The sequence below is a fragment of the Molossus molossus genome, unplaced genomic scaffold (assembly GCF_014108415.1).
Source record: "Molossus molossus isolate mMolMol1 unplaced genomic scaffold, mMolMol1.p scaffold_m16_p_10, whole genome shotgun sequence".
Lineage (NCBI taxonomy): Eukaryota > Metazoa > Chordata > Mammalia > Chiroptera > Molossidae > Molossus > Molossus molossus.
In genome coordinates, this window is record NW_023425345.1 from 4699455 (window position 1) to 4725928 (window position 26474).

General features: G+C 52.8%; 1 protein-coding gene across 1 annotated transcript; it reads right to left on the bottom strand.

Annotated features, from left to right (window-relative positions):
- Positions 1-13038: 13038 nt before the first annotated feature.
- Positions 13039-23400, bottom strand: LOC118623274 (DNA dC->dU-editing enzyme APOBEC-3F-like). Its single transcript, XM_036250769.1, has 8 exons — positions 23188-23400; positions 21704-22001; positions 21159-21274; positions 16525-16547; positions 15323-15464; positions 13867-14134; positions 13543-13657; positions 13039-13397 (listed from the first exon to the last, which is right to left on the bottom strand). The coding sequence occupies exons 1-8, from the start codon at positions 23398-23400 to the stop codon at positions 13331-13333; spliced, it is 1242 nt and encodes a 413-aa protein (XP_036106662.1). The 3' UTR covers positions 13039-13330.
- Between the last annotated feature and the right edge of the window lie 3074 nt (positions 23401-26474).

Below are 26474 nucleotides of genomic sequence, written 5' to 3' on the forward strand. Positions count from 1 at the left end.
CTTCATGCAGGAAGGATTTCATAATATGAGTCAAGGTGATTCTGAGTCAAGGTGATGTCGAGAGTACGTTTGTTACAGCTGGGGACAGCGAAATGGAGGAAGGACGTAGGGTGGAAGAAGCAGCAGGAGAGCCCAGGCGGTGCTCTGCTTTGACTCTAGAAATGTTATAGGAAAGAAGGGAGCCTGGCGGGGCTGCTGTCAGCTCAACGGGAAGTCAGAGAAAAGGGGGCCTTGGAGACAGGATCAGGAGGTGAGCCCAGGTCACGCTGCCGCTGCCCACTGCTCCCCTGGTTGCAAGTCTCGGAGGGATCCTTAGAAATAAAGAGTTCATGACTGGGCAGGGGCCTGGGGGCGCACTGAGTCTTTGTCCTGAGGGTTTTACATCCCCTTTTTCCCCCCTGTAGGCAAGAATCTCAGGGGAGGCTTTCAGTAGAATATTCATCAGATGTCCAGGTGCATTTTTAATATGCTGATGCATCACAATGAACGTGTAGAGGAGTTCTGGATTCTTCTTTGATCTGTTTCATTTTTCTCTTAGGTCTGTGTGGTTTTCATGGGGTTTTCGTTATGTGTCCTTGGGTTTAGCTGGCAGTAATGGCATGAATTGGGTCTCTGTTCTCTACTTCTCCAGGCCATGGTATTTAAGCTACATGTTTCCCGGTTAGGGAGCAGGGTGGAAACTACTTGCTCTCAAGTGTCCGTGGCTGGGGAAGATAAGGTCTAGCGATTCACAAGCTGACTGTAAGCTACCCGAACTGTTTGGCCTTGTTTAATTTTCTTGTCTCAGTTTCCCTATTCCACTTGCCCAGGACTTTCCCCAGCTCTTTAGTATCCTGCCACGGAGGATACATTGCTGCTGCCTAAAGCCACCCAGTTTGTGGTACTTGGGTATGGTACCTTAGGCATACAGGAGTTTTCTTTTTTCTTTATTGATTTTTAGAGAGAAAGGAAGGGAGAGGGGGAGAGAGAGAGAGAAACATCCATGAAAAAGAACATCGGCCCTGGCCGGTTTGGCTCAGGGATTAGAGCATCGGCCTGCGGTCCAGAGAGACCCGGGTTCGGTTCCCACTAAGGGCACGTACCTCGGTTTGTCCCTGGCCCTGGTTGGTCATGCAGGTGGCAACCACTCGATGTGTCCCTTTCACATAGATGTTTCTCTCTCTCCCTCTCACTCTATCTGAACAAAAAATGGAAAAATGTCCTCTGGTGAGGATAAAAAAAAAAAGAGAACATCAACTGGCCACCTCCTGCATGCCCCGCACTGGGGTTGGGCCCACAACCTGGGCATGTGTCCTGACCGGGAATTGAACCGGCGACCTCTTGGTGTGTGGGTCAGCACTCAACCACTGAGCCACACCGGCTGGGCAGGAGTTCTCCTTTATCCAAGGCTTTGCTTTCTGTGGTTTGAGTTACCCATGGTCAACTACAGTTCAAAAAGATCAAAGGGAAAATCTAGAAATAAACAATTTAGAAGCAGAGGGTGAAGGGGGCAGGAGCCAGAGCTGTTCAAACCATCCTATGTCCTCTTCACTGTTGTGCCTTCTGACCCTGAGGCTACGTCAGAATCCCACTTGGGAAAGACCCCGCCTGCAGGAGACAACCCGGTCAGTCACTTCTGGGGAGCCGCTGGCCCAGCTGACCACTCTGTCCACAAGTCACAACATCCAGAGTGGGGCTGTTCTCCCATGGGGGTGGCCCACCCTCCCCTCCCTCACCTGGCCTCCCGGATGTGCCCTTTACCTGCTACCTGTTCAGCTGGATTGGTCTCTCTGCCACTCTGACCTCAGCCACTGTTAACCCTCCTGGGACTTGCTCAGCCTTTCTCACCTGTGTGAAGAAGACTGCTCCATGATGTCATTGCTGTTTTGCTTGAGAGCAGGACCGAGGCCATTACGCAGATTGCTTACGGCAGAATACTCTTAGAGACTGTCTGATAGTAACTGATGCTCATTCGGACATAAACAGGCCCCTCCGCTGCCTCCTGCCGAGGGCTGCTTCCTGGAACAGGTTGCTGTCCTGACCTGGTCAAGCGTGTGAAGTGACTTTCTGTACCTGGTAGTATTCACACCCTGGTACCCATGACCATCCACCACCCTCTGTAATTATTTGGTGAGTGTCAAGCAGCTCAGGAAATATCCCAAGACCTGCCCCTGTGTAACTTTCCCTTAATAACTCTATCGGTTGCCAGACTGGAGAGGTCTGCCTCTTTCCTCTGCCTGCCGCTCACAGAGGTAGGTTGTCAGTCACAGGGCTTTCCCCGAGTCTGTGTGTACAGACCATTTGTCAGACGGCCCCTTCCTGGTTTCCGGTACTGCTATCTATCTTCCTCTTGTTCGAGCTCTCATTTTACTGATGGGCTGCTTGATTGCCATTTTCCTGGGGTTGTGGGGGAAGGAGAGGTAAACACTCGGGTTCAGTTGGCCTACTGAACCAGAGGTGCAGGCAGTGTTGGCTGAGTCATTGCAGGGATGAAAGAATACAGAGAAAAGTGAGCAAATCGCTGAGTGGATGTAAATGTTCACTCCTTCTTGAGAGCAAAGCATATAATTGTCAACTCTCTCGGCGGGCCTGCCGCGGTCATAGCAACGCAGTGAACTACAAGCAGACACTGCTTGGAGTGAGGGGGAGCATCGCAAGGCAGCAAATGCTCAAGGTCTCTGGATGCAGCCAATTTATTTGCAAAGTGGTTCCCTAGGTTGCATGGTGTTTTAGGTAATTAAGTCCTTGAGATTGAGTCTCTGCTCACCCTACAGCCAAGCCCAGCATATTTCCTGTCTCTCGTTGTTTTCATCATGACAAATACATTCATGCTTGGCATATTGCCCATTGTTGCTCCCAGCACAGCTTTCCAAACCCCATATCCATGCGCACCTTATCTAGTCACACGCATACTTTGATCCTTGGCTGGCCAGGCCCCGAGAATACACACCTCAAGGTTACATTTTGTTCATCCACCAAACCCCCAACCCTATATATAATATTCTAGTAATTGAGGCCTGGCAGGTGGACAGCTCCTGGGGTCAGTGGTTACTCAGCTGAACCTTGCCCCAACCTTCTCCACTTCCCTGAGACCCCACTGGCCACTCGGCCTCCTTGGCAGGACTCTTTCCTGTCTGTGGTGGGCAGGGGCCCACATCCTACCTACACTCCCTCCAAATCGGAATGCACCCCATGAGGAGAAAGGCTGAAGAAACCACTGTGAAGGACAGACAACAGGGCAATAAAACAAAAGAACATACAGCTAAAGTACTGTGAAAACTTGTAGTTAAAAATTTCCCTCTTGGTAACCTTGCCCTGGACCCTAAGGGGATTACAGGAACTAGGTAGGAGGGAAGGAGACAGGCATCGGCCGGAGCTGACCACTACACTGTGCAATAGAACTGCTCACCCCTCAGACACAATGGCTGACCGCAGATATCCGCTTCTGTGCGTGCTTGCTCGCTGGCAGACCCTTAGCCCAATTCCTTAACAGGGGCTAAGACAACTGTATAAGCAGCCCTCCCCCTGAGCTCGGGCTGCTCTCTCCTCTGCATAGGGTGGGACGGTCGCCGGCGGCTAATAAAGCTCTCTTCTTTTGAACCCAGTTCGGAGTCTGAGTCTGGTCTGTCTCGTTGGTCTACAACATTTGGACGTCCCAGCAAGATAGACAAACGAGGTCCCCCACGTCGGCGGGTCGACCTCCTAAGACCCCGGGAGACAGGTCCATCCCGGGAGCGGACAGGCGGTCTAGGGGAAGGCCTCGGAGAGACGTTCCTCCGTCCCGATGCCATTCTGCCCTGGAATTGTCTCCACTCCAAATCCCATCTAGAGAGCATCTGGAAACCCTGGGCCCAGGTTCGGTTCAGCAGACGGGACGTCCCCCGGTAAGTCTGTTTCTGAAAACTCTGCAGAGTGAGGGGAAGTGGATCTGCTGGACGCAGCATAGAGATCCTGCCCCTGGGCCGTCGCTCTTGGCCCCGGTTCGGTTTATCTGGCAACTTCCTTGTCAGTCTTATTTGTTTGTCCTTTTGTGTTTTGTGTTTCTGTGTTGTGCTGGCCTGTGTCCTTCAAAATGGGTCAGGGATCTTCAGGACCTAAGACCCCTCTTCAATGTCTCCTTGATAACTCCTCAGATTTCTGCATGCGCGCCTCAGGTCACCACGTCATGGTGGGGAGCCGCAGTCCAGCTGCAGCGGGGTCCGGGGGGCCCGCAGGGGGTGGGGCGTCGGCGCTGGGAGACAGATGACTACACGACTCAGAGCAAGTGTGGCACTGTTCCGATTTATTGCAAATTTCTATGTGCTTATATATTTTCTTTTTTGGCATAAATCTAACATTTGAGGTTAAAGAAGCAGGGAGTTACACTCCATAGTACCAGGATGTTAGTTTCATTTTATCAGAATTAATTGATAACTTTTTGTGTTTATAGATACAAAGAAGGGAGTAGAGTAACCTGTAATATGAGACAGAGTTTTCTATAGGCCCTTTGTCTGAGATTAATAGTTGAACTTTATTTAAAATCTAGTTCTGGGTTTTTAGATCAGCTAGTTTCTGATTTACCTCCGTAACTAACTCAGGACAACATTTCTTATAAAACCTATTCAATTAATTACAGTGATTGAGATTCCTTCTGTTCCTTTGTGCGTAAACAAGGGGGGCCTTGGCATGCGATCGTTCCATGAGGGAGCTTGCGTAAGGAACGTAGTCCGTCTTGGTTAACTATTCTTATTCTGTCTGGGGAGGAGGCACAGGAGTATAAGGTGCCTCTATTAGTTCTACCTGTTGCAATTCATCCATGAATTGTTTATTAGGGACTTTTGGGGGAAATTTTTACCTAATTGAATTAGTAAATTATTAAGACAGTCTGGACAAGCAGTGGTGACTGTTTCAGGGGAAGCTGGAGTTTCTTCAGAATTTAATTGAAGAAGCATGATTTCAGATACCTTGTTTGTTATTCCCAGGTTAGTCATATAGTAGAATAATAATTGTTATAATTCCCATAATACCGATTAACCCCACCCCCTGCCACGTCCTCCTCCTAGAAGATGCGTCCCTGAAGCTTTCTTCTCCACGTCCGGACGTTGTCAGGCAGTGTGGCTGGAAGAGACTCGGCAGTGGACCCTGGGTCCCCGCGCACTCTGCGCGAACTGGAGCGGCCCCCTTTCCGGGTCGCCTGGCCCTCTCAGGCACTTTTGATTTAGGCTATGTGTTTGCAGTTCGGGGCGTCATCTGTGGGAATCCCGGACACCCAGACCAAATTCCCTATATTGATGTTTGGATTGACATGGCTACTGACAAGCCTAATTACATTAAGAAATGCTCCTGCCCTAATAGGAAGAATATTTTAATTGCCCAGCTTCTGCGGAAGCCTCAGAAGCCCTTGGCTCCTGCTCCCTCCCGAAGGCTTTACCCTGTTCTTCCAGGTCCCCCAGAAGACCCCTTCACTGACCCTTTGGACCACCCCCTTATTGGCCTCCGCCACCCACCGCTGCCGTGGCCGGAGAGGCTGAAGCCCTTCGGCCGCTCAGTCCTCCCCATACCCGTGGCGGCACCCCTTCTAACCCCTCCGCAGGCGCCAGACTCCTCGGCTGCCGTCCGGCCCCTCCGTCAGGTTGCTCCACCACCGGCTGGAGACCAGACTCGGCCCTTCATGGTCTATGTCCCCTTCTCAACAAGCGATCTGTATAATTGGAAACAACAGAACCTTTCCTCCTCTGATAAACCCCAAGGTTTAATCTCTCTCCTAGAGACAGTCTTCCACACCCATCAGCCACTTGGAATGACTGTCAGCAATTGTTGCAGGTCCTGTTCACCTCCGAGGAGAGGGACAGGGTCCAGAGAGGCAGGCCACTATCTCCTTCGAGCAGGGGGGCTCCACCCTGACCCTGGGGGAACCGGCGGTTTCTCTCCTGCTCTCTGTGCCTTTATCTGAGGAGTACCTTCAGTTAGGAGAGCCCCCCAGAGAAATCCTGAATGCTCTCCTCGAGAGATGGGAAAAGGAGATACCGGGGGTGTGGACGGAGACTAACCCCCCTGGCCTAGCTAAGCATCAGGCTCCAGTTGTAGTACAACTAAGCAGCAATGCCTACCCCATTCGGGTCCACCAATACCCGATCTCCATGGGCCAAGCTAGGAATAACTGCGCATATTAATAGACTCAGAGAAGCTGGCATTTTAAAACCTTGCCAGTCGGCCTGGAACACTCCCCTCTTGCCAGTTAAGAAGCTGGGACTGAGGATTTTAGGCCAGTCCAAGACTTAAGGGAAGTAAACACTCGGGTGGAAACCATCCACCTCACGGTTCCGAACCCTTACACGCTTCTGAGCCTGATCCCTCCTAGCCGTGTTTACTATACTGTCTTGAACCTCAAGGACGCCTTCTTTCCAATTCCCTTATCGCCTCTCAGCCAACCCATCTTCGCTTCGAATGGGCTGATCCGGAAGGGGGATTCTCAGGACAACTGACCTGGACCTGATGCCTCAAGGACTCAAGAACTCTCCCACCATCTTCGGTGAGGCCTTGAGCAAGGACCTCCAACTGTTCCGGGAAAGGTACCAACACGTCACCCTGCTACAGTATGTAGGTGATTTGCTTCTAGCAGCCGCTTCTCGTCCTGAATGTGAGGAGGCCTCGAAGGCACTCCTACTAGAGCTAGAACACTTAGGACATCGGGTCTCAGCCAAGAAAGCTCAATTATGCACCACCACCGCGACCTACCTGGGTTATGAACTCAAAGAAGGACAACGGTCGCTCTCCAATAGCAGGATAGAGGTGGTCTTGAAAATCCCTACCCCCACGACCAAGAGGCTGGAATTTCTTGGGGCTGCAGGGTACTGCCGCCTCTGGATCCCTAGCTTTGCCGAGATCACTAAGCCTCTCTATACCAGCACCAATACCTTAATCTGGACTGAGATAGAACAACAGGCCTGTGAGAAACTAAAAACAGCCTTAATGTCTGTGCCAGTCCTAGCTCTGCCTGTATCACTAAGCTGTTTCAGCTCTTCCTCTCTGAGACTCGAGGCATTGCCAAAGAGGTCCCAGTCATTAGGGCCCTGGAAGAGACCAGTTGCCCACTTATCTAAGAGATTAGGCTTGGTAGCCTCCGGCTGGCCCAGCTGCCTGCGGGCCATAGCAGCTACTGCTGTTCTAGTTAAAGAAGCGTCCAAGCTGACTCTAGGGCAAGGCCTCCAGATTATTGGGGCGCACTCTGTTGAGGCTCTCCTCAGGAGCCCTCCGGACTGGTGGATGTCTAACGCTCGGATCACCCAATACCAGGTACTCCTCTTAAACTCCTCTTGAATCCAGTTCCTGAAGACCTCTGCCCTCAACCCAGCCACCCTGCTGCCTGACATGACCCTCAGGCTCCCTTCATGACTGCTCAGACATTCCTGAGACTCTAACTAACCTGAGGTCTGACCTAACTGACAACCTCTCCCAACTCCAGAGCATGCTCTCTATACAGAGGGGAGCAGCTCCATCTGGGAAGGGGTCCGATATGCGGGAGCAGCGGTAGTCACGTAAGACAAGGTCATCTGGGCCCAGCACTAGGGCACGGGGCTCCAGCTCAGAGGGCTGGACTAGTTGCTCCCACTCAGGCTTGAAGATGGGCGAAAGGCAAGTCAGTAAACATCGACACTGACAGCCGCTATGCCTTCGCCACAGCCCATGTCCACGGGGCCCTCTACCAAGAAAGGGGACTCCTAACCTCAGGAGGGAAACATCAAAAATAAAGAAGAAATTCTTGCCCTCCTAGAGGCCATTTGGCTACCAACAAAAGTGGCCATTATCCACTGCCGGGGCCACCAGAACTCCGACACCCCTGAAGCTAAGGGGAGTGCCTCCGCCGATCAGACAGCCAAGGAGGCTGCCCTAAGACCAGTGGGGCCACCAGAGATCCTTCCTGTCCTTCCGAGGAAAAGCCTCCCCAAGGAGCCCGCCCACACCCAAGAGGAGGGAGAACTTGGACGGAGGCTCAGCTGCAACCAGGGGCCGCGCGCGCGGCTGGAGGCTTCTCCCCGACGGGAGGATCCTCTTGCCTGCGGCTCTAGGCCAAGAGCCGATCTCTCAGCTGCATCAGGGCACCCACCTGGGCAAGACTACACTCTCCAGTCTCATAGCCCAGGACTTTGATGTCCCAAACCTCAACAGATGGATAGAATCTGAAATAAGGAGATGCCCTGCCTGTGCCCAAGTCAACTCTCACCCTTGGGAAACAACAGACCTCGGGACCCGAGAACGAGGCACAGCTCCTGGTGACCACTGGGAAACTGACTTTACTGAGGTCGCCCTGGCCAATACGGCTACAAATATCTGCTTGTTTTCATAGATGCCTGCTCCGCCTGGACTGAGGCTTTTCCCACCAAGACTGAAACTGCAACCACGGCAGCCGGTCACTGCCCTCTGAGATAGTCCCCCGATTTGGCCTCCCTCTAGCTCTGGGGTCCGACAATGGCCCGGCATTCATTGCTCAAACCACAAAATTGTTAGCTAAAGCTTTAGGGATTACTTGGAAATTGCATTGTGCCTACAGGCCTCAGAGTTCAGGACAGGTAGAGAGAATGAATAGGACATTAAAGGAAACTTTAACTAAGCTCCACCTTGAGACAGGCGACAACTGGGTAAGGCTCCTTCCCTTTGCCCTCCTTCGTGTGCGCTGCACCCCTTATCTTAAGGGTTTCACCCCATTTGAAATCATGTTTGGCCGGCCTCCCCCTGTTCTACCCAAAATCGAGGACGAGGTCTTAGCCAACCTGGGTAACCATAACCTCCTCAGCTCTTTGCAGGCAATCCAGAGGCTGAGAGAACAGACCCGACAGCTAATCAAGGACACCAGACCCCAACCGGGGATACCCCAGTTACCGCCGCACGACTTTGCCCCCGGTGACTGGGTCCGGGTCAAGAAATATCAGCCTGCTTCCCTCGAGCCTCTCTGGACTGGCCCTTCTCTTGTTATCCTGACTAGGCCCACTGCTCTGAAGGTAGCAGGATGGAAATTTTGGATTCACCACAGTCAGGTAAAGAAAGCACACCCTGCCCTGGCCGGTTTGGCTCAGTGGTTAGAGTGTCCGCCTGCGGTCCAGAGAGACCCAGGTTCGGTTCCCGCTAAGGGCATGTACCTCGGTTGCAGTTTGTCCCCGGCCCTGGATGGTCGTGCGGGTGGCAGCCACTCGATGTGTCCCTTTCGCATCGATGTTTCTCTCTCTCTCTCTCTTCCTCTCTCTCTCCCTCCCACTCTATTGGTACAAAAAATGGAAAAATGTCCTCGGGTGAGGATAAAAAAAAAAAAAAAAAAAAAGCACACCCTGAGCAAATACCTGAGTGATGGGCCTTCCAGCGGATCCCCTGAAGGTAAAGCTCTCCAGGGTGTCCTCCTAGACTCTTTCCTGACTCTGATCGCAGGTAAGGCACCTACCCCATTTAGATGGACCCTTATGCACACCACAGAGGGAACCCTCATTGCTACCGACCTGCCTTATGCTGCGCCCTCATTCAATTTGGACCTTTATACCCTCCTCGGACCTGCACTAGGCATTGGCCTTAACGTTGAGGGTGCAGCCGGCGAATACTCCCCGGTGATCACAGGCCTAGTCGGCCCCGGACGCCAGGGGCCACAGACATCGAGGAGGCCCAGACACTGAGAAGGGCCTCTGGCACACTCAGCACTCTACACGCCCAGACCAGGAAAGCCCCATGCGGTTCCCTTTCTGACCACTACTGTGCTCAGTGGGGATGCGAGACCTCGGCTCTCGGACGGACATCCTGGAGCTCACCCGCACATCTCCTCCCCAGACTTACCACCCCCAGCCCCCGGGCCTGGGCAGGACCACAGTCGGCTCCTGTAACCCAGTGCAGCTTGGGGATAAGATGGTCACCGACCCCTCCTGGTTTACGGGAAAAACCTGGGAACTCCGGCTTTATGTGTTCGGGCCAGACCCAGGAGCTGCCTTCACTATTCAAAAGTCCCCAGTTAAGAAATCACTCTTGCCCATGGGTCCCAACTCAGTCCTCAACCATCTATTGCCTAAGCCTGCTCTTCCCTCCATTGTACCCTCGGAGGGGACACTCCTACTTCCTCCCCTAAGGGCATAGCCCGCTCGCGGGCCAGACCTACCCCGAAGCCCAAGGTTGAGAATCCCCCCCTTAGCCCTGGCCGGTTTGGCTCAGCGGTTAGAGCGTCGGCCTGCGGTCTGGAGAGAATCCCCTCCTTCCCACCCTTGATGCAGTTTTCTCCTTGGCTGATGCAACTAACCCCAAACAAACTCGAGACTGTTGGTTTTGCTCGAAACCCTCACCACCTTATTATATAGGTATCGGTACCAATGGGACAATAGGAAAAACCCAACACTCCATCCGGAACCAGTCACTCCAAGATGCACTCAGGGGCAGCCACTGCTGTGAAGGTACGGCCCCCGCCTGACCCTCGGAGACCTACAAGGACAGGGGACAAGCTTCATCATCGGCAACTACGACCTAAGCTCTTCCCGTTATGCGGACTCATGCGGGGACACTACCACCCTAACCCCATCAAGCCCCTCATCACAAGAGACTTGGGTCCTAACAGCACCCCCTGGGACTTGGTTTGCTTGCGCCTCAGGACTGACTCCCTGCGTCTTTCCCGTTGAAACCAAAGACTTGTGTATTGTTGCTAACATTATTCCGCAGATTTATTTCTTCTCTGGGGAGGCTGGAAGGGAACATCTACTAACCTCGGACATCACCTTTACAAGAGAGCCCCGATCCTAATCCCTCTCTTAGTTGGATCAGGCATTACAGGGTCGACAGCGGTGGGGTCAGCAGCTCTCTTAAAAGGCCATTATGACCTAGGCAGACTGTCAGCTCAGGTTACCCAAGATATAAATGACTCGAGGACCAGATATCTCACTTAGAGAAGTCTCTTGACTCCCTTGCCGAGGTGGTCCTTCAGAACCGCGAGGACTAGACTTACTGTTCCTTAAACAAGGAGGTCTCTGTTCAGCCTTAGGAGAAACCTGTTCTTTCATGCTAACCACTCTGGTGTTACTAGGGAAAGCTTAAGCCTGGTCAGAAAGCGGCTGAGCGAACGAGAAAACGCTCAGTCAGCCTCCAAGAATTGGTATGAGGACTTATTCGGCTGGTCCCCATGGCTCACTGCCCTTATCACTGCCCTCTCGGGCCCCTTAATTCTCCTCCTGTTAATGTTAACCTGTGGCCCAATCCTGATCAATCGCTTAATGCAATTTATCAGGGAAAGAGTACAGACTGTTCAGCTCACGGTCCTGAGCACTCCTTACCAGAGACCAGCCACGGCAGAAGAGACTGAAGACACTTATTTAGATTCAAGGATTTGAATTAGCCCCAAGACCAGTGAGGAATGTGAAGGACAGACAACAGGGCAATAAAACAAAAGAACATACAGCTAAAGTACTGTGAAAACTTGTAGTTAAAAATTTCCCTCTTGGTAACCTTGCCCTGGACCCTAAGGGGATTACAGGAACTAGGTAGGAGGGAGGGAGACAGGCATCGGCCGGAGCTGACCACTACACTGTGCAATAGAACTGCTCACCCCTCAGACACAATGGCTAACCGCAGATATCTGCTTCTGTACGTGCTTGCTCGCTGGCAGACCCTTAGCCCAATTCCTTAACAGGGGCTAAGACAACTGTATAAGCAGCCCTCCCCCTGAGCTCGGGCTGCTCTCTCCTCTGCTAGGGTGGGACGGTCGCCGCGCGGCTAATAAAGCTCTCTTCATTTGAACCCAGATCTGAGTCTGAGTCTGTCTCGTTGGTCTACACCGCCACTGGAAGCCACTGGCCGAGGACAGGAGAAATGAGACTTCCAGGGACGAGCCGCAGGGAAAGGATTTTAGCATCACCCCAAATGGACGCCACCTGACTTGGGAATGGAGAAGGGAGGAGCAGAGGGAGGGTGGGGTGTGAGGACGACAGGCTGAGAGGGGGTGGGGGGGCTCCCTGGGCAGCGACGTCTGGAACACAAGCAGGTGAGTCAGGGTCAGAACCCGAGAGACAGAACACAGGACCAGGCTCATGCTCTTACCACCCCCCCTCAGTCAGAAAGATCCCTGGTCATTGTATGGGCTGTACTGTGTCCCGCCACCGCAAATCGCTATGCTGAAGTCCTCAGAATGTGACTCTATTTGAGATAGGGCCTTTATAGAGGTGATTAAGTTTATTTATGTATTTAAAAAGTATTTTTGTCCGTACCTGAGGATATGTTCACTTAGTTTTGGAGAGAGGAAGGAGGAGAGAGAAACATCGATGTGAAAGAAAAACATGCATGGGTGGCCTCTGATATGTGCCCCGACCTAGGATCAAACCCGAAACCTTCGGTTGCACAGGAGGGCGCTCCAAGCTCCGACCCATCTCACCAGGCTAGGTGATTAAGTTTCAGTGAGACACAGGGGGAACCCTGATCCAACTGACTGATGTCCTTACAGGAAGAGGAAGTTGGACCCCTAGGGAAACCAGGGACTCAGCAGGGGTCAGGCACAGACGAAGGACTATGTGAGGACAGAGAAGGCAACCACGTGCAAGACACAGAGAGGCCTCAGGAGCAACCCGCCTTCGGACACCTGGATCTTGGTTCCAGCCTCCAGAACTGCAAGGGTGTGCGTGTCTGCTGTTAAGTCACCCAGTCTGTGGAGCTGCTGCCAAATCACCTCCCAAAATTCCGGTTTGTGTGCCCAACATGCTAGTAGCCAAGACACTGAGACACCGGTGCTCGGAGACAGAGGCAGGTTTATTCCATGAGGCCAAAGCGAAAGGAGAGGACAGCAAGGCCTCTCAAATTTGTCTTTTCCAAAAGCCAACGTAGAGCATTTTTATGCAGCCAGGGAGTGGGGGGAGGGGAGTGGCGGAGAAGCTAGAGAGGAGTCTGGCTTCTTCAGGCTGAGAGAGCGCTTTTTCTTTTCTTTTTAGTTATATTATTATGATTTAACATTTCAGAGATGCTTGAGCGCGTTTTCATATCAGAGCTGGGGGCCAGCAGCTGCCTCAGAGACGCTCTCTTCTGCAGGACAAACTCAGGAATTCTCCTCGACTCCGAAGTCATCTCCAGCTTGACAAAGAGACACACTCATCAGCCACTTAGGACTACCTTTCCCGGAACAAGGGAGGAGGGCAGGAAGAGCTCCTGCCACTTGAACAAAGGCCTAACTAAGAATTAAATGATTTATTCTAGCTGCTCAAAAGACCAGGGGTATAAAGTCCCGAGGGGCTGCGCTGCGGCATCTGCCATGAGGAGCCTGGGCAGCCGAAGGCAATGCAGCCGTTCTCGGGGAGCTCAAGTCTGTCTTGAAGGATGTTTCTCCAGTCTTCGGCTGGTCACACTTCTACACATTCATGGCCACTTATGTTCAGTTTAATAGCAAGATGTGGTTCATGTGGTGAGATGGAAGGACCCAAGTCAGGGGAGCATCTTTGCTGGGGGGAGAGGGAGGCAGGGGTGGAGGGAGGAAGTGGGGAGCACCTGAGGGAGCAGAGAGGTCCTGAACTCAGGTGAAGGCAGTGGAAGTGGAGGAGGAGCAGGAGTGAGAGAGGAGGGAGAGTAGGCCGAGGAAACCATTACCAGAGGATGCTATTGAGCTGCTCCTGCAGAATATAATAATGTCGACGCACATTTCTCCAATAGCTGAAGTTCTTTCCCCCGTTGTACACAAAGATATTCCAACAGTATTCAAAATCTGAGGCAAAGAGGGGAGGAAGCAGTCAGGTCTGGCCTCGGACCCTTTCTCTCCTGACCTCCCCGGCCTCCCCTCAGGGTCTGGCCTCCTCCCTGCCAGCTGCCATCACTCCTGCCTCAGTTTCCTACTTTGCCCTTCCACTCACCCTCCCTGGGCAATTCTCGGTCCTAGTCCCTCCACAGCCCTGCCCCGGCTCCCTCTGCTCTCACCCTCTGGAGACATCATGGCCACCTGGGCCCCTGCCCCCTGCAGGGCTCGCAGCCCCTGGTCGTCAGCGGGCTCAACCCGGTAGAGGCGCGCAGCAAAGATGCTCAGGCTGACGTTCTCGTGCTCACACAGGACGGCAGCCACCTCCTCTGCACAGTCGAAGCAGGGGCTCCAGGACGTGTACCAGGTGACATGGTATTCTGCATCAGGGGACTCAATCCTGTCACAGAACCAGTTCAGGAAGCAGAGTTCTGCGTGGCTAGAATCCTCCTGGTACAGATGAAAAAGAAAGGGTACCCTCTGGGCCGGCAGAGCACGCACGTGGCAGGGCTGGCAGGGTGGGGACCAGGGCACAGGGAGCAAGAGTCTCAGGGGCATGTTATTGATTGCTTCATCCCTTTGTACACTCCTCCCTTCCCTGTTCTTATTTAGACATCCCTTCCACACTCATCCATGAACTCCAACATGCACTCTCCCATTCGTTCATTCTACAAGCATTCTGAGTGCCTGCTCCAGGCCAGGCCTCTGGGGTCCAGGCTTGTGCCCTGGGTGCTGTCTGCTGGGGACGGCCACGGAGCTGCGCTGCCCACAGGGGAGCCCCTAGCCACTTGAAACGGGGCTCGCCAGAATTCAGATGTGTGGCAAGTGTGAAATACACACCCATCTCCATGCCTTAGTAGGAGAAAAGAATGTAAACTATCTCCGGAGGGACTTTTATATTAACTGCATGCTGAAATAATACCTTCTCTATCTTACAAAGTACATGATCAACATTAAATTCATCAGTTTCTCTCAGAGTTTGCATCCTGGGCACTAGAAAAGGCTAAATGACCCAGGTGACCAGATTAGCTTCCATGGGGTAGGACGGCTACAGGGACACCCCGCCCATCCTGCCCTGAGTTCTGAGCAGTCTGCAGTCTGGGTGGAGAAGGGAGGGCTGCTCAGCGGTGGGACCCTTCACAGGAGAGGTTAGTGGCTGGCTGCTGGGTGGTGGGCTTGCTCCGTGTCTGCTGAGGCTGCTGTCCTCATCCAGGCAGACCTGGGCCGAGGGCTCAGAGCAGGCTGGGGGCTGGCAGGACATGGGTGTGGGTTCTCCCCTGGGGGTCACACATCCTGGGCCTGGAGGACTCAGGGGTGTGGCTGGGGAGGAACCCAGCCAGCAGGGCACTTCCTGGGACCAGATAAGGCCCCGGTTTTCTAAGATGCTCTTTCCTCCCAGTGTGCTCCAGGGCCCTGGATGAGGTGGGGACTGACAGCCAGCACAGTCTAAAAGAGGCCTCGTGGATAAGTCAATGCCATGGTGTCCACGGATTCAGGAGGGTCAAGCAGGGCCCTCAAGGGCTAAACCTTAGGACATTGCAGTGGGGAAAAACCTCAGGCACTTTACACATTATAATTTTTTCACATCTTTCTCTGGCTTAGCCCCTGCCTTTGATGACAGTATAATGGGGCACATACCTGATTTCGAAAGACCCCCTTGGTAGACCAAATGAATGAGCCCTGCTCCCAACATTCCACTTCGAAACAGAGGTAGGTGGAGTTCCGCCCGGAGGCATATAGCAGGTTGCGGAACTGGAAGTTGAAGATGTTGGGATATAATCTTCTCAGTGGGTTGCAGGAGGCAAGAGAGAAAAGAGAAAATTCGGTGTCTCCTGGAGTTTCTCCCATCTGGAGTCTCCTAAACAGGGCCCCCTGGATGCCCTGGGTGCTGTGCCTTCCTGGAACCCCTTCCCTTCCAATTTCCTGCTGCCCCCAGGCAGAAAGACTGGGGGAGGGGGGACCTGCAGGGACAGCAGGGACCCGCGACCTCTCCTATAGGACCCCGGCTTGCTGCTTTGAACAGCACACACCGCACCTCACCCCAGATTCCTGCCCAGCCTCCCCCAAATCATTCAAAAATGTAAATGAGTAACAAAACCCTCTCCACCCTCAAAGGGAGTGAGAGATATAAACATCAATTTTAGAGAGAAACATCAATTGGCTGCCTCCTGCACAACCGCTGCTGAGGATCAAGCCCTCAACCCAGAAATGTGCCCTGATCAGGAATCAAACCAGGACCTCTGAGTCCATGGGACAACGCTCAGACCACTGACCTACACCTGTGGGGTGAATTATAGATTTTAATATTAAGGTTCAATTCATGACTGACTTCATCTATGTATGTTTATTTATTTATTTTTAACATATCAGCCTACCACCTAAATTTGCAGGCTCAGCGACTGCTCTAAGAGCTACTGGTATTCGAACTCCTCTATTCCTCCCAAATCGAGGGGAGCCAGCCCATTTTATAGAGAAGAGATGGGGGGGGGCAGAGAGGGGAGGAGCCTGCTCAAGCCCCAGGGCTGCTAAGTAACAGAGCTGGGCTCTGCCCGGGCAAAGCCAGGTCCAGCCCTTACGTGATGGGGGCTGGAGCGGTGGCCTGTGGCCCAGAGGCTCTCTTCCCCCTCATGAGCTGTGAGCATTCGCGGCACTGCCCCCACTTCCGGCTGGTGGGACGCGTACAAACGTAGGGTGGTGGGTGCGTCTGGGAACAGGCTGACTCACAGTGGAGATGTCCTGGAGGAGAGGACTTACCTGCCTGCTCAGAGAGCCACTCTCACCTGTGCGTACGGGTCAGGGGCATAGAAAGTGCATCAAGCTAAATGCACCAAGTGCCTCACTCGTGCTTCAGTCCCAGTTCTAACTGTTCAGAGGGCACAGGAGAGACCACGGAACAGGCAGCCCGGCAGGCAGGGAGGGGACCACAGAGCAGCCCCACAGACTTACGGACTGAGGTGGACCAGGAGGACAACGGGACTGGGGAAGCTACAGGAGGGGCCCTTCAGAAGCAGTGGGCGGGACCTCCCCAGAAGAGGGCAAAGCCCCGATGGAGTGGGACCTGCAAAGAAGGAGCCCAGAGAGGGAGAGAAGCCAGGCTAGACCGGGGGGAGGGCAAGGCTGAGGGCAGGATCCCTGGGGGCTGCCATGTAGAAAGGGGCTCCAGAGGGGGCAGAGTGGGGGCAGTACCTGCGCCAGGGTCTCTGGATGTAGCTTTCTTCCCAGACCCAGTTCCTCCTTGCCATTTCTCTCCAGTGCCAAAACTGCGTTTTTGCTCACAGAGCCTCTGCTTTAGGAAAGTCCCTTGTCTGAGGATCGCCCAGACTTCTCAGCTGAGCCCCCTCCTTCCTGCTTTGGCAGATGGTGGGAGGGCCCTGGGGTGTGAGCCTCCTCAGGTTCAAACCCAACTTCTCTCCTCTGCCCTCCCTCTGGGCAGAGCGCCACCTTGCTGGAGACGGGCTCCTCTGTGCCCCAGGGTTACTGCAAAGGGAAAGTGAAAGTGATGATAGCAGGGGAGGGGAGGAGGATCCGACTGGCCCTTCTGATCAGAGCAGGAAGCAGGCCCTGCCCCCCTGGAGGGGCAGGCTGGAGCCCTCTCCACCCTGCACCCACCCAAGCCTTGCTCTCCACCTGCCTGTTGAATGATGGAGGTGATGAGACACTGTGGACCTTGGATCCGGGACAAATGTGCTTTGAGTTCCTAGTTCTATGCTTGGTCCTCCGCAAAGGTCCCCTCTGCCTTCACATGGTGGGGAGGCCAATGGGGGCATGCTGCTGTCCCTCTCGCTTTATAAGAGGTTTTAGACATTCTGGATAGTAATCCTCTCTCACGTACATGCATTGCAGATGCTTTATTTCAATGTGTGGTGGGCTCTCACTTTATGAAGTTGTTCCATATACAGATGTTTCAACCTTCTTCATTTTCAACTGTATTCTTTTCTTTATGAATGTTGAGGATAAGACATAGATATCTAATTTTTAATTTTATATTGGATAAACAATGCAAGAACATTTAATAACTCTCCTTACACATCATTTGGTCCTACTAAAGTGTAATGCCACAACCTTGAGCGAGTCTGTGTAATGGGGCGGGGTGAGGGCTGCCCCGACCTCTCTCGTCCGCTCCACTGCCTCATGTGACTCTGGGCGGCTGCCATGATGCTCTGCTAGGTCTTCAGAGAAGGTCCAGTACGCAGTATGCAGATCCACCTGACGTTCTTCTCCCGTGAAGTTGTATTGGCCCTTTATGAGTCTACATGAATTTAGGGACACGCTTTGGTGTTCCAGGAGATCCCTTCTTATCACCGAGTAGGTCAGTTTGGGCAGGCATGGACATCTCTTTGCCATGAACGTGGTATATAGCTCAATTTCTATAGGCCTTCTTTTATGCTGTCAGTGAGTCTGAAGTCAGGTTAAAGAGGACGTAAGATAAGAGGCAGCCATGAGGAAGAAGAGGTGGAGAGTGTGTGGGGAGGAACAGACAGGATAAACAGGAAGATATACCACTCTGGGCATCGGACCGAGGCAAAGCGGCCTGGAGAGAGGAAAGAAAGGAGGGAGGAAGGGGGAGAAAGGGATGAGAATCTGGCCTCTACATTGTCTACCTGCGACCTTGGGAAAAGGGAAAAAGGACTTCTCTTCACACCAACACGGTGTTAGGAGGAATTCCCTGCTCGGAGAACTGGTGCAGTCTGGGTAAGCCTGGGCATGAAAGGGCTTAGCCCAGGTCCCCAGACAAGGTGAGTCTGCACCAATAGGCCAAGGTTACTTTGAAGACAAGTGAATCGACTCCTTCCTCAATTCGCCCCGCCTCACTAGGGCAAGGTGCCCTCACCGTGGGATTCACAGTCACCTGGCACAGCTGCAGCAGGGTCAGGAAGAGTCACAGGAATGAGGCCATCAGCCTAGAGGCTATGCTGGGACCCCTAGGGAGAGGTCAGGTGAGATGCTGGGTTAGGAGACAGGAGGAGCACCCAGGGTCAGAGAGCCTGCAGAGGAGAGGGAGGGATCCCCATCAGGGAAGGCAGCAGGGGGAGCTCAGGAGCAGGAACTGACCCTGTCCTGGGTCACAGCCATGACCACCTGCTGAGGCCCCCATGTTACCTGTCACCACTTATTCCCAGCACCTGACTTCACCGGGTGTGAGTGGAATCTGCTGGAGGACTGAGGGATTATTTGTAAACTGAGTGATTTATTGAACCAGAGATTTCTCTCTCCCTCTCTCTCAATTTTATAATAACCTTGCCTTTGTTGAAGATTATCTCAAACATTGTTCTGAATGCCCCACAATCAACTGTCATGCCAGCCCCCAAGGTCAGTCACTGTTACTCTCCATGTGCTACAGGTGAGGAACCCCAGAGCCAGTCCCGTTCCCTCTGCAGCACCCATGGGGTCTCCAGAGGAAACACCTCTGGAAACTGATTGACGGGGTATCCCATCAGCAGCCCTTCACGCTAGGTCATTGCTATGGTCCTGTCCCCTTTCTGCTCCCTTGGAATCAGGCATGATGTCTGGAGGTAGGCAGCCATCTGAGGCTTGGAGGAGACCAGCAAGAAAGACAAACCCCTAGAGCAGAGCTTGGGGACAGGGCATTGGCCCTGGTGCCCGTGCCAACAGCAACCCTGAGCAGCTGAGCCAGGCCCACACCCTGCTAGCCCCCCCACAGGTCTTGTTCTATGAAACAGGGACTTTCAGCCCCTCTAGGCAGCTTGCTGACACTGGCAGCCACAGTCCCCTGACACCCAGCTTTCTGCCTTAGGCTCCTTCTTGCCCCTTGTCATCCCGCCATTGGCCCTCGGTCCTGCTTTGCCCCTCTCCTGTCCTTTTCTTCTATCTCTCCAGGTCACTTATCAGTTATTTCCTCTAACTTGTGTCCTCCCTGACTTAGTCCTGTCCTCCCACTTTGGCCACGGTCATCATGACTGCCCTTATTCTTTATCCCTCCAATGTCTCACACTAATTGATTCATCCCCTAGCCCCTGACAGTCATTGTGTGAGGTTGTGACACAGGTGGCCTCGACATGTGAGCTGAAGTCTGTGATGAGAGACCTGGGAGCCTTCGCTGCCCGGAAAGGCTTGTGCAGAGCACCCAGGTGCCTGGGGCTCACTTGGCATGATTCAGGCTCCACGTAGACTTTGCTGGACACACATGTGGTGCCTCCTTGGGTCCTGCTGGGCCCAGGTACTGTTAAGGGCAGAAATGACCCTCTGGCAGGGAGGCCCCTCCCTCTAGTTTCCTCTCCAGAACACCAAAATTAGGAATGACCTGAGGACTGGAGTAATTCCCAACCCCCTTCCTGTCAATTTGGATTTTTCTTCCCAGTAGTTACACTGAGTCTTTCTCTTGTCTTCTCTTATTGCATGGGCTGTCATTTCAGAAACAGCTCTGTTATCAGTATGGTAGTTTGTCAATGAATTTAGATTTTTGAATTTTAGATTCTGTTCCAATAAACATTATTGATTTTTATTTGACCATTGGAATTAGTGTGACCATTGCCCTCCCATGAAGGTCCCTGCAACAGAGAAAGGTATTTGCACATGTCTCTTAAACTATTTGGACTTTATGATACATTTACAGAGAAAAAACATTTTGTTGGCAATTCTTAATCTTTTATTTTATTGCTTTGGGTTTAAAATCAAAGAAAATAATTATTTCTCTAAAAATCAACATGGATTGTGATAGTATTGAATAAAATGTTACTGGGGTATATTCACACACCATAGATTTTAAATGAAGAGTAAATGAATCAAATTTTTAAAAATTTCTTAGGAGCTCATTGCCTTTTGCTGGTTTCTTTGGATCAGTTTGGAGATGGCGGCAAATGGTGAGCTTTCATTTCTTGATGAAAGTGTTTGATTCGTCGTTCGCCAGAAGACTCCTGCCTTCTTTAGAGAGATGACATCCAGCCTTCAGTTTTTCTGATTGTAGATGGAGAAGGTGGAGTTGTAGGGAGCCGATAGCGAGACAGGCGGAAAGGTGAACAGAGAAGAGATCTGGGGCAGGTGGAAAGATGGGGAAGGAAGGAGGGACACAAGGAGAAGAGAACGCAGAGGGACCTTGTGAGAGTTGAAGGGAGGGATGGTGCCCAGGAGGGAGCGGTTAACCCAGTGGAGGCCATTAGCAGAGGAAAAGAAAGACCCAGGGATGCCCTGGCTGGTTTGGCTCTTTGGTTAGAGCATCAGCCCACGGACCAATGAGTAGCAGGTTTGATTCCGGTCAAGGGCATGTACCTGGGTTGTGTTTAGGCCCCAACCCTGATTGGGGTCGTGAGGGAGGCAACCAGTCAATGTGCCCCCTCTCGTTGATGTCTTCTCTCTCTCTCTCTCTCTCTCTCTCTTCTCTCTCTGTCCCACTCTATCTGAACAAAAATGAAAAAATATCCTCAGGTGAGGATTAAAAAAAAAGAAAGAAAGGCCCCGGGAGAGAAGGTGAGGAGAGAGGAGGGCTTCAGGGAAAACAGGGAGCGAGGAACCTCACCTTGAGAATGTTCTCCAGCTGCTTAGACAGGTATCGACTGTTTCTATGTATCTTTTTCCAGGGCTGGAATACTAGTTGCTGGTGGTCCACGAAGGTTTTCCAGCAGTAAAAAAAGTCTGACAATCACAGGAGAGATAACGATGAGCTTCAACTCTGGGGAGCATGAGGGACCACACAGTATCTGACACTTAATGACACACTCACTCAATCATAATTTCACTGCTTTTTTTTCTCTTTTCGTCTCAGAAAATTAATTGTCACTTAAATTCTTTTTTCCAACCGGAATCTGAGGCAGCCCAATTCTGTCTCTTTCTGGAAGCCCCCTTCTTGCACATGTTCTTACCCTCCCTCCCCTGCCCTGGCCCACCTTTTCCCCTTGAACTCTCTCCTCCGGGGGACTCCCCAATCCTCTCGCATCCAGCACCACGTCCTCCTCGTCCTCCTCTGGCAACTAACGGAGGTTCTCCTTCCTCTCTGGGGAGTCTAGGTTCTTCCCACCTGGTCCTAGTCCCCCCCACATTTCTGCCTCAGCTCCCTCTGCTCACCATCTGCAGACATTATAGCCACCGAGGCTCCGGCGCTGTCCAGGCTGAGAAGCCCCTGCTGGTATTCTGGTTCCCGGGAGAAGTAGAGGCGGGCAGTGAAGATGCTCAGCTGTACATGCTTGTGGTCCTTCAGGTACTCCACCACCTTCCTTGCACACTCGAAGCAGGGGCTCCAGGACATGTACCATTTGACATGGTATTTCTCATCACGGGGCATGTTCTTGACCAAGAATACTTCCTGGGTTTTGAACCAGTCCAGGAAGCAGAGTTCTGCATGGTGAGGCTCCTCGGGATAGAACTGGGAGAGATGGAGAAGGAAAGGGTACCCTCTGGGCTGGCAGAGCAGGCACGTGGCAGGGCTGGCAGGGTGGGGACCAGGGCACAGGGAGCAAGAGTCTCAGGGGCATGTTATTGATTGCTTCATCCCTTTGTACACTCCTCCCTTCCCTGTTCTTATTTAGACATCCCTTCCACACTCATCCATGAACTCCAACATGCACTCTCCCATTCGTTCATTCTACAAGCATTCTGAGTGCCTGCTCCAGGCCAGGCCTCTGGGGTCCAGGCTTGTGCCCTGGGTGCTGTCTGCTGGGGACGGCCACGGAGCTGCGCTGCCCACAGGGGAGCCCCTAGCCACTTGAAACGGGGCTCGCCAGAATTCAGATGTGTGGCAAGTGTGAAATACACACCCATCTCCATTAGTAGGAGAAAAGAATGTAAACTATCTCCGGAGGGACTTTTATATTAACTGCATGCTGAAATAATACCTTCTCTATCTTACAAAGTCCATTATCAACATTAAATTCATCAGTTTCTCCCAGAGTTTGCACCCTGGGCACTAGAAAAGGCTAAATGACCCAGGTGACCGGATTAGCTTCCATGGGGTAGGACGGCTACAGGGACACCCCGCCCATCCTGCCCTGAGTTCTGAGCAGTCTGCAGTCTGGGTGGAGAAGGGAGGGCTGCTCAGCGGTGGGACCCTTCACAGGAGAGGTTAGTGGCTGGCTGCTGGGTGGTGGGCTTGCTCCGTGTCTGCTGAGGCTGCTGTCCTCATCCAGGCAGACCTGGGCCGAGGGCTCAGAGCAGGCTGGGGGGCTGGCAGGACATGGGTGTGGGTTCTCCCCTGGGGGTCACACATCCTGGGCCTGGAGGACTCAGGGGTGTGGCTGGGGAGGAACCCAGCCAGCAGAGCACTTCCTGGGACCAGATAAGGCCCCGGTTTTCTAAGATGCTCTTTCCTCCCAGTGTGCTCCAGGGCCCTGGATGAGGTGGGGACTGACAGCCAGCACAGTCTAAAAGAGGCCTCGTGGATAAGTCAATGCCATGGTGTCCACAGATTCAGGAGGGTCAAGCAGGGCCCTCAAGGGCTAAACCTTAGGACATTGCAATGGGAAGAAACCTCAGGCACTTTACACATTATAATTTTTCCGCATCCTTCTCTGGCTTAGCCCCTGCCTTTGATGACAGTATAATGGGGCACACACCTTGTTTTCAAAGACCCCCTTGTTAATGAGCACAGGTAAGCGGTTCTGGGTTCTTTCCACTTGGTAGCAGAGGTAGCAGCCATTCCGATATGGGGGGGTGGGCCAGTTTGTAAAGTGAAAGTAGAAATAATCACGATATAAACTTGTCATTGGATTCCTGGGGCAAAGAGAGAAAAGAGAAAATGCAGAGAGAGTTCCCGGAGTTTCTCCCATCTTTCTCCTGAACGGGCCCCCAGGCCCCGGGGTGCTGCACACCCAACAACCCCCTGCCCAGCATTTCCTGCTGCCCCCAGGCAGGAACACTGGGGCAGAGGAAGAGGAGGGGCACAGGGACAGCGGGGACCCTGCCTTCTTTCACAGGTCCAGCTGGACGGCATCAAACAGCACACACCCCACCCCAGCCCAGAACCTGTCTACCATCCCCAAACCATTCAAAAGTCCAGATGAGTAATACAACGCTCCTCACCCCCAAATTATAGATTTTAACATTAAGATTCAATCCATGACTGACTTTTAACGATGCAAGATTATTATTATATTTTAAGTATCAGGTTAACGCCTAAATTCCGAAGGCTCCAGCTACTGTTCTAAGAGCTACTGGTATCCGAACTCCTCTATTCCTCCCAAATCTAGGGGAGCCGGCCCATTTTATAGAGAAGAGATCGGGGCACAGAGAGGGGAGGAGCCTGCCCAAGCCCCAGGTCCAGCCCTTACGTGATGGGGGCTGGAGCGGTGGCCTGTGGCCCAGAGGCTCTCTTCCCCCTCATCGTGAGCTGTGAGCATTCGCGGCACTGCCCCCACTTCGGCTGGTGGGACGCGTACAAACGTAGGGTGGTGGGTGCGTCTGGGAACAGGCTGACTCACAGTGGAGATGTCCTGGAGGAGAGGACTTATCTGCCTGCTCAGAGAGCTCCTCTCACCTGTGCGTGCGGGTCAGGGGCATAGAAAGTGCATCAAGCTAAATGCACCAAGTGCCTCACTCGTGCTTCAGTCCCAGTTCTAACTGTTCAGAGGGCACAGGAGAGACCACGGAACAGGCAGCCCGGCAGGCAGGGAGGGGACCACAGAGCAGCCCCACAGACTTACGGACTGAGGTGGACCAGGAGGACAACGGGACTGGGGAAGCTACAGGAGGGGCCCTTCAGAAGCAGTGGGCGGGACCTCCCCAGAAGAGGGCAAAGCCCCGATGGAGTGGGACCTGCAAAGAAGGAGCCCAGAGAGGGAGAGAAGCCAGGCTAGACCGGGGGGAGGGCAAGGCTGAGGACAGGATCCCTGGGGGCTGCCATGTAGAAAGGGGCTACAGAGGGGGCAGAGTGGGGGCAGTACCTGCGCCAGGGTCTCTGGATGTAGCTTTCTTTCCTGTTCCTCCTTGCCATTTCTCTCCAGTGCCAAAATTCCTTTTTTGCTCACAGAGCCTCTGCTTTAGGAAAGTCCCTTGTCTGAGGACCGCCCAGACTTCTCAGCTGAGCCCCCTCCTTCCTGCTTTGGCAGATGGTGGGAGGGCCCTGGGGTGTGAGCCTCCTCAGGTTCAAACCCAACTTCTCTCCTCTGCCCTCCCTCTGGGCAGAGCGCCACCTTGCTGGAGACGGGCTCCTCTGTGCCCCAGGGTTACTGCAAAGGGAAAGTAAAAAGTGATGATAGCAGGGGAGGGGAGGGGGATCCGACAGCCCCTTCTGATCAGAGCAGGAAGCAGGCCCTGCCCCCCTGGAAGGGCAGGCTGGAGCCCTCTCCACCCCTGCACCCACCCAAGCCTTGCTCTCCACCTGCCTGTTGAATGATGGAGGTGATGAGACACTGTGGACCTTGGATCCGGGACAAATGTGCTTTGAGTTCCGAGTTCTATGCTTGGTCCTCTGCAAAGGTCCCCTCTGCCTTCACATGGTGGGGAGGCCAATGGGGGCATGCTGCTGTCCCTCTCGCTTTATGAGAGGTTTTAGACATTCTGGATAGTAATCCTCTCTCACGTACATGCATTGCAGATGCTTTATTTCAATGTGTGGTGGGCTCTCACTTTATGAAGTTGTTCCATATACAGATGTTTCAATCTTCTTCATTTTCAACGGTATTCTTTTCTTTATGAATGTTGAGGATAAGACATAGATATCTAATTTTTAATTTTATATTGGATAGACAATGCAAGAACATTTAATAACTCTCCTTACACATCATTTTGTCCTACTAAAGTGTAATGCCACAACCTTGAGCGAGTCTGTGTAATGGGGCGGGGTGAGGGCTGCCCCGACCTCTCTCGTCCGCTCCACTGCCTCATTTGACTCTGGGCGGCTGCCATGATGCTCTGCTAGGTCTTCAGAGAAGGTCCAGTACGCAGTATGCAGATCCACCTGACGTTCTTCTCCCGTGAAGTTGTATTGGCCCTTTATGAGTCTACATGAATCTAGAGAAACACTGGTGTTTTATGAGATGCCCTATTATCAAAGGGTAGGTCAGTTTTGGCAGGCATAGGCATCTCTGTGGCACTGAGACTGTCCATCCATGAACGTGGTATATAGCTCAAATTCTATAGGCCTTCATCTATGCTCCAGTGAGTCTAAAAGTTAAAGGGGAATCTGGAAGGTAAGAAAAGAGGAAGTCATAGGGGTGAAGAGGAGGGAAGTCAGTGTGGGGAGGAAGAGACAGGATCAAAAAGGAAGTTTTAGCACTCTGGGTGCATGGACAGACACAAAGAAGCCAGGAGACAGGAAGGAATGGAGGGAGGAAGGGAAAGAAAGGAATGAGAATCTGGCCTCTACATTGTCTACCTGCAACCTTGGGAAAAGGGAAAAAGGACTTCCTCAGAGCAATAAGGTGTTAGGTGGAATTCCCTGCTCGGAGAACTGGTGCAGTCTGGGTAAGCCTGGGCATGAAAGGGCTTAGCCCAGGTCCCCAGACAAGGTGAGTCTGCACCAAAAGGCCAAGGTTACTTTGAAGACAAGTGAATCGACTCCTTCGTCAATTCGCCCCGCCTCACTAGGGCAAGGTGCCCTCACCGTGGGATTCACAGTCACCTGGCACAGCTGCAGCAGGGTCAGGAAGAGTCACAGGAATGAGGCCATCAGCCTAGAGGCTATGCTGGGACCCCTAGGGAGAGGTCAGGTGAGATGCTGGGTTAGGAGACAGGAGGAGCACCCAGGGTCAGAGAGCCTGCAGAGGGGAGGGAGGGATCCCCATCAGGGAAGGCAGCAGGGGGAGCTCAGGAGCAGGAACTGACCCTGTCCTGGGTCACAGCCATGACCACCTGCTGAGGCCCCCATGTTACCAGTCACCACTTATTCCCAGCACCTGACTTC